Raw genomic sequence first — 15,688 nt, forward strand, 5'->3', positions numbered from 1 at the left:
ATCAATAAATGATTTGGCTTCATTATATTTAAGTACTACTGATGGCTTGTTCATCAACCCCTTTTTTGTTTGAACATTCATTACTGGAGGGAGGCGGGGCTTTTTGTGGTGAGAAAGACTACTTCACAGTTGTCTTGTTACTTTCTGACAATAGTGTTACTTGTACTTGTCTTACAGATCATTTCACCTCTCTTCAACTTAGCTACTATAACAGTAGGATTTGATTTCCTTTTACATTGAGATGAGTTTTTTCATTCGAGGCATGGGCTAGGGATTACTTGTGTAATAGTTGTTGGTGTAGCTACTTCAACCCTCCCTGATTAACAATGCATTTACAATTTTTTGGAGAACTGGCAGTCCAGAAGGCATTCTTTCTTTATCACAATATAGCTTTAGTTTCTATGTGTGCCTTCCCGTTAAACATAATTTAAAAATCTCTAGATCATACTTGTGTCTTTTACCTGGAATATATTGTCGAAAATAAATTTTACCAGGAAAAAAATGCTTCCACATTATCACTGCCTGGACCCGACATATTTCTTGTAATAAACAAACATTTATCACAGTACATCTATTGAAATACCATATGCCATATGCTTTATGGCAAATGGTATGAATAGCTGAAACACAATAATTCAAATACTTGAATATAAATAGATGGCACTGAGAAACTGTAAAACATAAGATAACATTCCATCCCCTAAAATATTTTGCATGTAGTCCCTATGTTAAATTCATTTTGCGGGTATTCAGTCACCACAGAGTATCTTCTACCAGGAACTTATATCACAAACTCACGACAGTACAATGATTAAGTAAAACTGCCCTGAATGACTTTCCAAATATGTTAGCCACATTAACTGTTACATGATTACGAGGTCTCCGCCACTTTGCAGTCCAATCAGCTGCGATGAATGTACCAATCCACACATGGTTCAAACCTTTTTCCATACAACAGATGATGATGTACGAGAAATGGATTCAATGTAATTCATTTAAAATTTTCGTTTAGCACACCGAAATACTAGACAGCTAACAGCCCTTGTGTTGCAGAAGGCACAGAGCATTACAGTTATCAGTCTTTGATTTGATTGAAACTACATAAAGCCCTACACCGATCTCTTAGTGCCCACTTCCATCTTCATCCCACCAAAGAACAGAAGCCTGCCTTGGCCTTCCAGAAAAGGGATGAATTCATTCACGTTATCAAGAATTGGTATGTAAACTTGGCAAGTAAGTGGATCACACTACCGCTCTTGTCATAATTGTTAAAGGAATCCTTGTATCCAATCCAGTCTGCTTTTTAACTGACTCTGAGGCAAATTACTATTATAGACTGAAATTACAACCGATCTATGATCATTTTCAAGGAAGTTTTTGGAAACGCACCAGGTAAGACATGGGATTAAGATTGTTGTAGAGATCTAAGTTCTGCCTCAATGATCAACTACATTGTCTCAGGGAGACATGACGATGAGCCCCAAGAATGGCAATGGGCATTGAAATCCCCAGTAATTAGAGATGGTAAAGGAATCTGGCAAAACAACACAACAAACTGGACAGATCATACTCACTAATATCAGAATTTGGAGGAAGATATATATTGCAGATACATCTTCCTCTAAAGATAATCTGATATATGTTGCAGATATTCACTCAAAGTGTCACCAATATCTTCACTGCAACTGCAGGGATGTTAGTCCCTAGCAGAATATGGATGGTTATTATGATTTCCTTCAGGAAAACAACTAACCTCATGTTCTCTACGCTCAGTTTGATGGTTGCATCTTTCAGACGTATTCGTGAAGGGTCACATCATCCTGGAAACGGAGGTGAGTCTTCTAGAAATACAGTATTAAAGTATTTTATTTCTTTATTGATTTAAATATCTTCACAGCAAGAACAGAGACTGAAAACATTCTGTTGAAATTTTTATAGCCATAAAAAATACTTTTTCCTGTTAAACATAAAAAAACTCTGCATGAAAATTACTTATCAAATACTATCTGGTTTTTCTTTTTACTACTGATCTTTTAAAAGTGCTTCGGGCACTTCATCAGCCTCCATATCCTCAAGATGGTGGTGGTGACTTGGAAGCCTGGGAGAACGGAGACACCCTACTAAGCGACAAGGTTTTAGTAGATCCCTTCATAGGGATTTTGGTAGTTTGCTGTGTTGCAACGGGAATTTTCAATTTTAATTTTTTTTTCGTTTTTTAATTTTAGATAAAACATATTTATTAGCTTTCACATTCTCTTGGGGTGATCAGATTTAAATCATATACAACAAAATTAAACTCTTCTGCTTTAAAGCACTTCAATAAAATGCTAACCTTATAATTTTTATTAATTATTATGCTTATGTAAAATATTTAACATTTACAGGTAATGTTACAGATATCTTGAGGATGAAAAACAATTTTCCAAAATAATTTATTTATTTACAAAATATGTATGTTGTAGCCACATGTCTTTTTACAACTGAAAATATAATCGACAATTATACAATAGAATAATATTAATACAAAATACGAAGCACTTATTTGAATTAACTAAAAAACAAAATTATGCCATTTAAAAAATTTCACTTAAAATGCAATCAATTCTGGCCATTTTGATTGTTAAACAATCATTATCTAAGTTAGACACTGCAGATAAAAAGAGGAAGAAAGTAAAAATTAATTGACAAATAAATAGTACTCAGAAAACAACTGTTATCATTTCTAGATATACAAATAGAAAGTGAAAATTTGTAAAAAAAATTATCTAAACTATTTAAATCTCCAAATCATACTGCCCACAAAGATTTAATACACACCTCTTTATGTGGGAATGGATAGATAAAAACAGCAAGAACCTTAAACCAAAGACATCCTGTTTATTTTCATATTAATAATTCTAGAAGTCTCCAGATATACGATGCAGCTTTCTAGATTCGGATCCTGCAGTCAGCCACATCCTTGTTTGATGTGAGAGTGAGATGTACAGACTCAGACTGATTGTACCTGTGACATATGATTAATTGAAACCGACCACCAAAAAACATTGCTATCCACAACCTAGTATTCAAATACAAATTACGCAGATATCCAAAGGGTGGGGCTAATATGTTCTAATGACTGAAAACTTTCATGAATGAATTTTTAATAAATTTAATAGTAGTTAAATATTACTCATTTATTGTTTTTATCTATTATTGTTTATTATGCACAGTTTTAAAAACTACTGTTTTTCTTAAATAAATAATTCTTTTATTTTTGATCGATATATAATAGTACCTCAGATAGATCACATCAAGAATGTGTAGATGATATGCTACTATACAGCTAAAAAAGAACTGCCCCCACTGTTTTTCTCGATGGATCAAGGGGAACTGTGGTAAAACCTTGATCTGGGGAGCATCCGATATATACAATTAATTATAAAATTAAAACTAGATGCGATTTAAAATATGCAGGTGAAATAATACTAATGTAAATAAAGATGATGCAAGTATAAAACATAAATCAAAATTTGGAAGGCAGTAACAAAAATCATTTGAGCATATGTTTAATACAAACTGGATGGAGAAAATTCAGGATTGTTTTGCACATGTTTATATAATTAAAAAATCCAGTGTAGTAATATTGTTTCCATAAAAGAACATCTAATTGTATTTTAAATAGATTGGTGGGTAGTTTTTTTTAAATGGTTTAGTAATTTATTAAAAATGGCAAAAGAATAATAGAAATTTCAATTGAATTGTCATGTTGAATTACATGAAAACTAATTTTGTATACAGTTTTTACAGATTTCTCTAGTTTTTATGTTTACAATGAGCCAAATGTGTCTTTATTCTAGTTTCTTTTTTTTCTTAATTTATCCTAAATTATAATTATTTTCTTAACAAATTAACTTACAAATGTCCACTCTTTTGTCCCTCTAAATTTTAAAATGATTTTTAATTAAATCAAATTTTGGATTTTTTCTAACACAACAATATTTTTACAATAGTATTTGTTGGAGAATTAAAAAACACAAAACAATACAAAAATAAGAATAACTATGCCATAACAACCATCTATGAACACTCATAGGCTACAAGTAAACTAATTAATTACAATATAAATTACAAAAAAACATCTTGGAAATTATTAATGGAAAAATGATTAGTTTTACAATCCATTAAAACTTATTATTATCTGTGCAATTGATGTAAGCAGCAACTTATTTAAGGGAGGCCTATGAAATTATGCATAAAAAGGAGCCCATCTTTTGCCTCTTTTTCCAAAAGTTACATTTTAAGTTGCATAATTTCACTGAGATATTAAATAAAAAATTAACTTTTATAAGAAAAAAGATGTCCGACTGAAACTAAACAAACATCAAACTTAAGAAGTTTTTATGTTTTTCATTACGATCTGACTATCTGTTCTCAGAGATTTATTTTTCAACTTGAGCACAGATTAACTATTTATTTTGAAAAATGTTTTTAATTCAATATAAGGCAATATGTACATAATGAAATAATACAAAACTACCAGAATGTAATTAAATTTACTTCACTATCATCAGCTCTTGTAATAAGTTTTGAATGTATAGAGTTAACAGATATAAAATCATGATGTTCTATAGTAAACAGGCAACATTTTTTAAATATGTCAGTGACAGAAACAAAATAACGAGAACAAAATCCACTAAGAAGAAGAAAAGTATTTTGAATCAATAAAATAAAGTCTACTTTATATGAAACATTAGTAGTAAAAATACATTCAAGACTAAACAGTTTAAATACACTTACTGTCCTTTGTGAATTTTCTAATACATTTTTACCACCGATTAATAAATGTGATCCAGCAATATTGAAACACCTCAGATCAATGAAAAAATTACAATCAATCTTTGTATTAATTTTTTTATTTACTTTCCAAATATTTAAACATTTTCCGAATTCATCGATAGCTAAAATTAGGTTATCACGAAATATAAATGCCGGAACTACATAAGTAAAAGATAATTTAAAATCAAGATATCTGTATCTTTTTAAATCATAAATAAAAACTATATCGTAAGAATTTGTATGACAAGAATTTCTAATCATTAAGTACAGCTGATGTTCTGTAGCAGAGAAATTAATATCATTTATAAATAAATCACTTGAATTAGGAATGAATACCTCAATTTTTTCTGACTTTTCTTTTAAATTCCAAATATTTATTATAGTTTTATTATAATCACCATCGAGAATAGCACCGATAAATTGGTGTCCATTTTGATCACATCGTAATGTTAAATCACAAGGAAACAAATTAATATTTGAACTGTACCATTGTGATATATTGTAATCATGAGGTAATGATGAAAGGTGTGATACATCTTTATCGAAGAGACATCTATATGATAACTGAAACCCATTATCAGTATAATGAAATACTTGTAAAAGATTACACTGCACAATTACAAGATAATTATTACATACTTTAATAAAATTTGAACAAACATGATACAATGAAAATTTTATATCTTCTACATGATAAGGTACATTTTTAATGTCCCAAACAGATATTTTTCTTGCATTATCATAAACAAATAAAAAAATATCATCATCACCTTCTGTAGTATGAAAATCGCTCAACATTTCAACCATTTTAAAACATTTAAAATTGCCCTTACTCCAATTACATTTCAATTTGGCCCATCTCATAAATGTTTTACGCCACTTACATAATGGTTCAAAGTCGATTGCAGAATATGGTTCATAATTTGATTTTGATTCTGAACTGTTAGTAACTAAACTTTCTAAATAATTTAATTCTTCACCGCTCTTACAAACTATAAAATTTTTACACACATGATGCCAAATTTCATTACTATTTATAAAGTTCCTCCATGAAAAATTGACCAATGAGCAAGAGAAAAGATCATCTGTCGAGAGATATTTTGCAATATCTATAAAAACTTCCTCTGGTAACTGAGTTATATCCATTATTTAAAAATAAAATACACAAATCCTGAAACAAATTTAAAAAACTTAGTTTATTTGAACAAAAATTATAAATTTAACTTATAATTTAAATGGAATATAAACCCTGAGCTTTACGCGGATTTTTCTACTGTCCTTACACAAGATATCAAAGAAAAAATTTGCAAATTCTCAATTTTTTCTTTTTTGAAGCCATACTAAAAATTAGAGACTAATCAAGTTTCAGTGTGATAGTTTTAGTTTAGCTGAAAAAAAGTGTTTCTGTTCCATCCACACAGTCTGACACTGAAAAGAGAGGATTCAATTGGCTCAAATGTTTGTAAAAATTAAAATCACAATAAGCTCATGTCTAAAAATCACAGACCTTGCAACAAAAAGAGACAAAATTGGTTTTGAACTGAACTGAAAATAGTTTTTGAAATTAAATTTGCATATATAAATAATGTGCAAAAGCGGTATTAATTTTTCAAGATATGAAACAAACAACACAGCTGAAATAGTATGGAATGACCATTTCTAATAGTAATTTACTTTGTTTAATTGAATAAATCAATAATTTTCAACTATAGTCTGTATAAATTTGTACCTATAATATAAAATACTGATACACACATGGAGTCTGTAATATTCTATTTATTGAATTTTGTTTAATTTTATCTGAACATTTTATTTTAATTTTTTTTATGATAAATGACAGTTAAAATATAATTCTTAATATTTTGAATTCTACTAAAAGAAAATAGTAAAATAATCATTATTATACAAAGAATTTAAATATTTGTTAGAAATATTAAGTAAATAAAATTTAATTTTTTTTACTTCATAATTGACTGAAAATTATTAACAAGCAATAAATCTGATATTTTATGAAGATAAGAATACTTGTTTAAGGTCAACTTCTTGTTACAAAAATTAAAGTACGTATAGTTTTAAAATTGGGCTCACTTTTAAAAAGAATTAGTAAATTCGTCATTTTTTAAAAAATAATTTTTGGTTGAATTATGATCAGATGCAGACAAGGTGGACAAAGTAATACTGAAATAGTGAACTAGGTCTAACTTGAATTAATGTAAGGTAGATAATAAAATTATATATAATAAATTATTTAGAAGTAAATATCAAAATAAATTACCGATTAATTGATTAACCAACTCTGATGGAATGAAAGGGTTAAACCTTAAATTTGGACAAAATTGGTTGGATTTAAACCACAAATGAAACTTGTACAAATTACAGTATTTCTAAGCGATTTTCTCAACACATATCGAGACATTAAATGAAGGTCATATCAGTATCAAATTTTTAAGAGGTAGACAAGGGAGTTACTACAAAATGTTCTACAGTTCTCCAACTTTTTATCATAACTAACCATATAGAATTTAAATATAATTAAATCCTTGTATTTATAAAACTTACAGTAAAAAATAAGAATTCTGTCAGTTTTATAAAAGATATCCGTTGTACTGAAAATGTAATTATAATAATAATTATTGATCTGATAAAACTACATAAGTGTAGTCAATTAACTTACTGTTTAGGTAAACTTAAACATGAATTTTGAGGTTATTACAAGAAAATATACAATGGCGAACCTACATCAACTGCGAATAATACTTGTTTATATACTAATGTAAAATTAATAATTAAGCTGTTAAAAACACTAATTACATCATAAAACTCACAAGAAAATAAGTTTAAATTGTAAAAAAGATTGTGATAATTTTAAAACAAAATTGAAACACTTTTATCTGCAATCACGTCAACGCTAGCTACGTAGCTCTACATACATAATCTTTTTGCAACAAACATAACTTACACTTTCATGTTATGTAAGTAAAAAACTAAATATATATACTTACGCTTTCTTTATCAATAATGGGCAAGAACGCAACTTTCAGTTTCTCGTATAGTATTCCTATTACGGAATCGACAAATCGATACTTGAAATTATCGAATTCGAAAGAAGAAAAGGTTTACGACTGTTAAGAACCTAGAAAGTTCATACATGGTCAGTTATATTACTAGAGCTCAGGTCAGTTATTTTTACACGGATGTGAATACTAGATCGTGGATACCGGTGTTCTTTGGTGGTTGGGTTTCAATTAACCACACATTTCAGGAATGGTCAAACTGAGACTGTACAAGACTACACTCATACACATCATCCTCTGAAGAATTATCTAAACGGTAGTTACCGGAAGCTAAACAGGAAAAAGTAAGAAAAATAATAAATGCATCAACGAAATAGATAAACAATTGTGGTGCTCCGGAATACTAAAGTGAATCGACTATTTCTAGTTTGTATCACATACATGAATTTAAAGGATTGCTAGGCGATGCTGAAATTGAAGAAATAAAAGTTAATGGCTGTCTGGAGAATTTTTTTTAATTAGTAAAACTTAATGATTATTTTATACTCAAAAAATATACTAGTAAAAAACAAAATTTATGCCAAATTCAGTTCTAGAGCCTTTCCCGAACTTAAATTCACCATATAATTTTTCTTACGAAGCGCTTCCTATTGAGTGTGCGGATAGGATAATTGTTTTCAAATTAAAAATTTAGCTCAGATCAAACAACGATCGTCCTCCCGTATTAACCCCCCAACCCTATTTCGTTGTAAAACGTCATTACCACATAATTTATATTACATTTGTTGCTGCACATGTAAAAAATAATTAACTCGAGTTCATGTTCATTCTTGTCTAAATTTAAAATGATGTTAAAACAACTCACACTTATATGAATACATCATCATACTGTGGATGCTGTTATTTAGTTTTTTGATATTTATTGTTAAAATTACAACCGTACATCGTAGTTATTGGAACAACGTTTAATGTTATAGTGACCGTTGTAGTAATTGCAATTCGGTATCGATATTGACTTTTTGCGAACGTGTTTGAATTATTTGTTTTATCAAAGGATAAAATGAATTGTGCTCTTTTGTTTCAACATTCTGGTATTTTGCCAAAACATAAACTTCGTAACCAGCCTGGAGCCGTCATGACCGCTGCTTCCGGGGACCCGTCTGTTAAACGCAGGCGGAAACCTGGGAAAAAATGGTGGTCCTCTGACCTCAGCGTGTTGCGCGCAAGAGTTAGGTCCGATAGGAGAAAATACCAGCGTACCTCCCCCAACGGGGATTATCGTTGATAACGTGCGCAGGGGTGTGGTGGCGCGCTGAGTATGGGTGTGGATCTACCGGCGCGCCCGTAATGAGTATGTTCATGCCATCAAGGAAGCCACATTCAAGTTATGGCAAGACTCCATGCGCGAGTTGCAGCGCAACCCCTGGCAGCTCGCAAAATCATGTTTCCGGCCAAAGCCATTGCTCGTAATCTCCAGTATTCGATGTGATTTTGGTGACCACACTTTAACATCAGTGGTGACTTACCAGGCGTTCCTGGATATTCTGTTTCCAGATAATCCGGAGGGTAAAGCAGAAGTCGGCGTTAGGGCGGGGTTTATGCCCTTCCCTGGCGTACGGAATGTGGATTCCGTTGATATAGGTTTCTTGAATGGCACTGAAAAAGGCACCGGGTATTGACCAACTTGACCTGGATATATTACTCCATCTGCTGCTTGTCATGAGAAAACCGCTTGGCAGGCTGTTCTCGGGGTGCCTAAACTGGGGATGCTTCCCGACTTGGAAAGTGGCTTTGGTGAGATTGCTCTTAAAACCAGGAAAGGATCCTAATAAGGTCGGCAGTTATCGACCCATCAGCCTCTTGCCGGTAATTGGCAAGTTGTTTGAAAGGCTGGTTGTGGAACAGCTCTGCGTAAGCGTTGAGGTGAACTGTTTTCTAAATCGAGGCCAGTTTGACTCACGAAGGGATTGGAACCGAGGATTACAAGATTGCCGAGGCGGAAAGCGCCGACTGTAAATATGTTTTTACATATTTAAACAAATTTTTTACAGACATAGAGGCAGCATTTGCTTCCTTGTGATGGAGTTCTGTCCTCTATGAGTTGGAACACCGCAATGTTCCCGTAGCCCTGCAAGCCATGGTACGTGCCTATTTGTCTAACCGTACGGCTATGTTTAAGGATGCGTACCTAGTTGTGGAAAAATCTGTTACCAGGAGAAGCCCGCAGGCTTCCGTTTTCGGTCGATGTGGAACCTAGTATTCGCATTGTCGAACCGGTTAGGAGTTCCTAAATGCTGTTGCTTTGTTCAACCAGCATCCGTAGTTTGCTTAAGGGAAAGACTCTTACCGCATTGCCGTGAGAAACTAACCCTGAGTATGGTTGACCACCAGCCAGTTATTATGGCTCCAAGCACCATAAAATGGTGGACAGGTATTTGCTGGCATTCAGCGACCTAGGCTGAATTTTTTATGACACCAGCCATTTCGAACAAAAGTTTTACGGGAACAAACAAACAAGCGATATTTCCAATAAGACTGCGAGAATCGAAAGAATGAAAGATTGGAAAAAGAAGTAATTAGCCAGACGGAATAATCAGACAGCTAGACACCGCTGAAAAATTCTGATTTTTGATATTATACAATCAAATATGGCTGGATTTGGACTGACGGTTCCCCCGTCAGTAGAATGGGGACTACATATCCAGGACTGCACATGGGGAGTACATATACAGGACTTAAGTGTTAGATGCAAGAAAGCCCTGAACATTATTTAACCTTTATCAAACATAAATCGGGGCTGAGATAAAGAAATATTACTGCTGCTCTCTAAAGCATCGGTTTAATCGAAGCTTGATTAAGGGTGTATTCATCCGCTAGAAAGTCGCATCTACGAAAGTTACACGTATACATAACAGCGGAATCAAATATACTACAGTCACTTTTCGTTCAACCCTGGACTAGTTTAATGTTATAATGCCGCTACATTATAACATTGTAGAAGAGAGATCTTACTGTTAACATATGCAGCAAATATATATCCTTTTCCTACGCATTTTTTTTTTGTCTTCAGTTGTTTGGCTGGTTTGATGCAGCTTTCCAAGATTCCCTATCTAATGCTAGTCTTTTCATTTCAGTATATCCCCTACATCCTACATCCCTAACAATCTGTTTTACATATTCCAAGCATTGCCTACCTGCACAATGTTTTCCTTCTACCTGTCGCACTAATATTAAAGCGACTATTCCAGGATGCCTTAATATGTGACCTATAAGTCTGTCTCTTCTTTTAACTATATTTTTCCAAATGCTACTTTCTTCCATCAATTTGTCACAACACTTCTTCATTAGTTACTTTATCCACCCATCTGATGTTTAACATTCTCCTGTAGCACCCCATTTCAAAAGCTTCTAATCTTTTCTAATCGGGTACTGCGATCGTCCAAGTTTCACTTCCATATAAAGCTACGCTCCAAACATATACTTTCAAAAATATTTTCTTGACATTTAAATTAATTTTTGATGTAAGCAAATTATATTTCTGACTGAAGGCTCGTTTCACTGTGCTATTCGGCATTTTATATGACTCCTGCTTCGTCCATCTTTAGTAATTCTGCTTCCCAAATAATAAAATTCTTCTACCTCCATAATCTTTTCTCTTCCTACTTTTATATTCAGTGATCCATCTTCGTTATTTCTACTACATTTCATTACTTTCATTTTGTTCTTGTTTATTATCATGTGGTAGTTCTTGCGTAGGTCTTCATCCATGCCGTTCATTGTTTCTTTTAAGTCCTTTTTACTCTAACTAGAATTACTATATCATCAGCAAATCAAATCAAATCAAATTTATGTCTGTATTTGAAACCTAATTTTTTTAAAATGCTGAACATTTTATTCCAGTCTACGTTATCGAATGCCTTTTCTAGATCCATAAATGACAAATGTGTTGGTTTGTTTTTCTTTAATCTTCCTTCTACTATTAATCTGAGCACTAAAATTGCTTCCCTTCTCCCTATACTTTTCCTGAAACCAAATTGGTCTTTTCCTAACTTTTCTTCCACTCTCCTCTCAATTCTTCTGTACAGAATTGTAGTTAAAATGTTTGATGCATGTCTAGTTAAGCTAATTGTTCTGTATTCTTCACATTAACTGCTCCTGCTTTCTTTGGTATCATGACTATAACACTCTTATTGAAGTCTGACGGAACTTCCCCTTTTTCGTAAATATAACATAGCAGTTTGTATAATCTATCAATCGCTTCCTCACTTAAACTGCACAGTAATTCTGCATGTATTCCATCTATTCCAGGAGCCTTTCTACCATTAAAATCTTTTAATGCTCTCTTAAATTCAGATCTCAGTATTGTTTCTCCCCTTTCATCATCTTCAGCTTCCTCTTCTTCATCTATAACACCATTCTCTAATTCATTTCCTCTGTATAACTCTTCAATATATTCCATCTATCTATCAAATTTTCCTTTCGTACTATAAATTGGTTTACCATCTTTGTTTAATACATTATTAGATTTTAATTTATGTACCCCAAAATTTTCCTTACTTTCCTGTATGCTCCGTCTATTTTGCCAACGTTCATTTCTCTTTCCACTTCTCAACACTTTTCTTTAATCCACTCTTCTTTCGTTAGTTTGCACTTCCTATTTATAGTATTTCTTAATTGTCAATAGTTCCTTTTACTTTCTTCATCACTAGCACGCTTATATTTTCTAAATATAAGCTTTGCAGTCGACGAGTTGATTTCTAAATCTTTGCTTAACCATGATATAATCTATCTGATACCTTTCAGTATCACCTAGCTTTTTCCATGTGTATATTTTTCTATTATGATTTTTAAATTGGGTGTTGGCAGTTACTAAATTATACTTTATGCAAAACTGTATAAGTCGGTCTCCTGTTTCATTCTTTTTGTCCAGCCCGTATTCACCCACTATATTTCCTTTCTTGCCTTTGCCAATGCTTGCATTCCAATCTCAAAATACAGGGTCCGGCATATAAATCTGACGATTTTGTAGTAATTGTTATGTTGACACCACTGTCAATGAGAAGGCGGGAGTGTTGTACATCGACAGGTCTATCGTGCTATTTCAGTAGCTAGTATGTCGCGGTCGGGTGAACGACGAACGTTTGTGATCGAAGCCTTTTTTTAAAAATAACTATTCGGTTATTGTAACACAGCGTTTATTTCGCAGACATTTCAATTTAAATAGACACGCGTCTGTTCCTAGTAGGAATACGATATTGTTGCGGGTGAAGAATTTTAGGAACACATCGTCCGCTTTAAAAATGAAACCGACACTACGAAAACGGACTGTGAGAACGCCTGAAAACATTAACGCTGTAAGATTAGCTGTTACGCGGTCTCCACGACGTTCAGGAGCGAGACGTGCTGCTGCGTTAGCCATTTCTGATCGAAGTGTACGACTAATTCTTCACCTGAAATTCCATCCGTATAAGACGATGTTAGTGCAGCAACTTAACGCAAATGATCGGGCGTCTCGCAAAGCAGTTTGCGAGGTCATCCTCGAAAATATCCACCGGGATGCCGTTATTCTTTTAAGTGACGAGGCGCATTGTCATCTGTCAGGATTTGTGAATAAACAAAATTACCGTTATCGGGCTTCGTATAATCCACGGCAAATTCTTTAAAAATTACTTCACGGTCGATATGTTACAGTGCGGTGTGCGGTTTCAAAGTTTGGCATAATCGGCCCGTATTTTTTTGAGGAGTTAAATCGCAGAGTAACAGTAACATCTCATCGATACGTAAACATGTTGAATGAATTTCTGCGACCGAAACTGAATGAAAGGACATGAAATTTGGTTTCAACAGGATGATGCCACCGCCCATACGGCGAGAATCGCAATGGATGTTCTGCGAGAAACATGTCCTGGACGTTTGTTTCCCGATTTGGCAACATTCCTTGGCCAGCGCGTTCACCTGATGCTGTTTGTGATTTTTTTCTGTGGGGGTATCTCAAACTTAAAGTCTTCAGTAGTCGACCACAATCAATTGCAGAACTCAAGGAGGCCATTCAGCAAGAAATTGAAACACTTCTACAAGTGATGATTGAGCGAGCAATGTCAAATTTCAGAATGAAGTTAAGCGAGTGTGTGAGGAGTAATGGAAAACATTTGGACGACATAATATTCAAATAAAAAAAAAATCTTTGTAATTCACTTTAAATTGCAAAAATTGATCTTTTAATTTGATATATTAAATGTTTTAATAGTACGAAACACAGTTGAATTATTATCCCTCTAAAATCGTCAGGTTTATATGCCGGACCCTGTATATTATATTATTGAATTTTCATCCCCTTTTACGTGTTTAATTGGCTCTACCTCATCATCGTCATGGGCGCTTGTAGGCATATAGACGTTAACAATCGTTGTCGGTTTAGGTTTTGATTTTATCCTTATTACAATGGTTCTATCGTTATGCATTTTGAAATACTCTACTCTCTTCCCTATCTTCTTTACGAAACCTACTTCTGCCTGCCCGTTATTTGAAGCTGAGTTAATCATTCTAAAATCACCTAACCAAAAGTCGTTTTCCTATTCCCATCGAACCTCGCTAATTCCTAATACATTTATCCTATCCATTTCCCTCTTTAAATTTTCTAACTTACCAGCCTTTTTTTAGACGTCTAACATTCCAGGCTTTGACTCGTAGAATGTTATTTTTTTATTTTCTGGTGACCCCTTCCTTAGTAGTCCCCACCTGGAGATCCTAACGGGGGACTAGTTTACCTCCGGAATATTTTACCAAGGAAGGGGCTTCCAACTTTGTTATATGAAAATACAGACAGCTACATTTTCTTGAAAAAAAGCAGCTGTAGTTTTCCATTGCTTTCAGCTGTGCAGTACTTAGAAGATTGAGTGATGTTGATATGGCCGTTTAAGTCGTCCTGACCTACGCCCTTAACAATTACTGAAAGACCTGCTGCCCTCTTTCAGGAAACATTCGACATGAAACTGAGTCATCGAGAGCAAGTGGCGGGGACCAAACTCAGAATCGGTTGCACACGAATAACAAATTTATATTTGTTATCTGGCGAAGATAGACCGATGTGCGCTGTATGTGATACATTTTTTTGGGCATGATATGTGAGATATGTGAGCATGTGAACATGATATGTTCACACAATTACAGGAGCTATCTGGTACACAAGTCTGTAGAGGAACTATACATTACTGTAGCTATCGGGTACGCGAGGCTGGTATAGTTTTAACAATCGACGTGTCACCGCTAAACAATTAATCACATCTAAAAAAAAAATCTTATATAAGGTGATGGGAGTCATAGTAAGAAGGTACCGAGACAAACAGCAATCTTAGCAAAACAGGATTACCACTACTGCTAAACGAAATTTACCTCCAGTCTAACAGACCAGTAGCTCCATTAAAGTGTTAAAGAATTGAATAAATATATTTTTTTTACTCGGGTTTTTTACATCAATTTATTTATTAGTTTTTAAAAGTTAATTATTTTTAATTTAATACTTTTTTATAAACATTAGATGGGCTTGATAAAAAGGTTGCTGTATTATTAAAAAAAAACATACATAAAAATACAATACAACCCAAATAATCATATTATAAAATATATTAGGAATAATAATAATAATAATAATAATAATAATAATAATAATAAAAATGATGGAGGATTTAAGGGGAATGTATAAAATGAAATGTAATGAATGCATAAGATTTATACTGGTAAAACTAACAATCTTTAAAAAAAGATTTATTGAACATTAAAATGCTTAGCGAAACAGAAAGAGAGGTTATTATTTTCATTGTACAATACATATATTATAAAAAAATACAAGATGAATT

At 32.9% G+C, this 15,688-nt stretch overlaps 1 protein-coding gene across 2 annotated transcripts; it reads right to left on the reverse strand.

Moving 5' to 3' along the window:
- Positions 1 to 2,414: 2,414 nt before the first annotated feature.
- LOC142323136 (uncharacterized) lies at positions 2,415 to 8,145 on the reverse strand. Of its 2 annotated transcripts, none has more exons than XM_075362386.1 (2): positions 7,821 to 8,145; positions 2,415 to 5,989 (listed from the first exon to the last, which is right to left on the reverse strand). In XM_075362386.1, the coding sequence occupies exon 2, from the start codon at positions 5,962 to 5,964 to the stop codon at positions 4,516 to 4,518; it is 1,449 nt and encodes a 482-aa protein (XP_075218501.1). In that variant the 5' UTR covers positions 5,965 to 5,989; positions 7,821 to 8,145; the 3' UTR covers positions 2,415 to 4,515. The 2 variants fall into 2 exon arrangements, with proteins under 2 accessions (XP_075218501.1, XP_075218511.1); XM_075362396.1 differs by lacking the exon at positions 7,821 to 8,145 and adding an exon at positions 7,644 to 7,778.
- Positions 8,146 to 15,688: the final 7,543 nt, after the last annotated feature.

This window comes from Lycorma delicatula, chromosome 1, assembly GCF_047948215.1.
Source record: "Lycorma delicatula isolate Av1 chromosome 1, ASM4794821v1, whole genome shotgun sequence".
Lineage (NCBI taxonomy): Eukaryota > Metazoa > Arthropoda > Insecta > Hemiptera > Fulgoridae > Lycorma > Lycorma delicatula.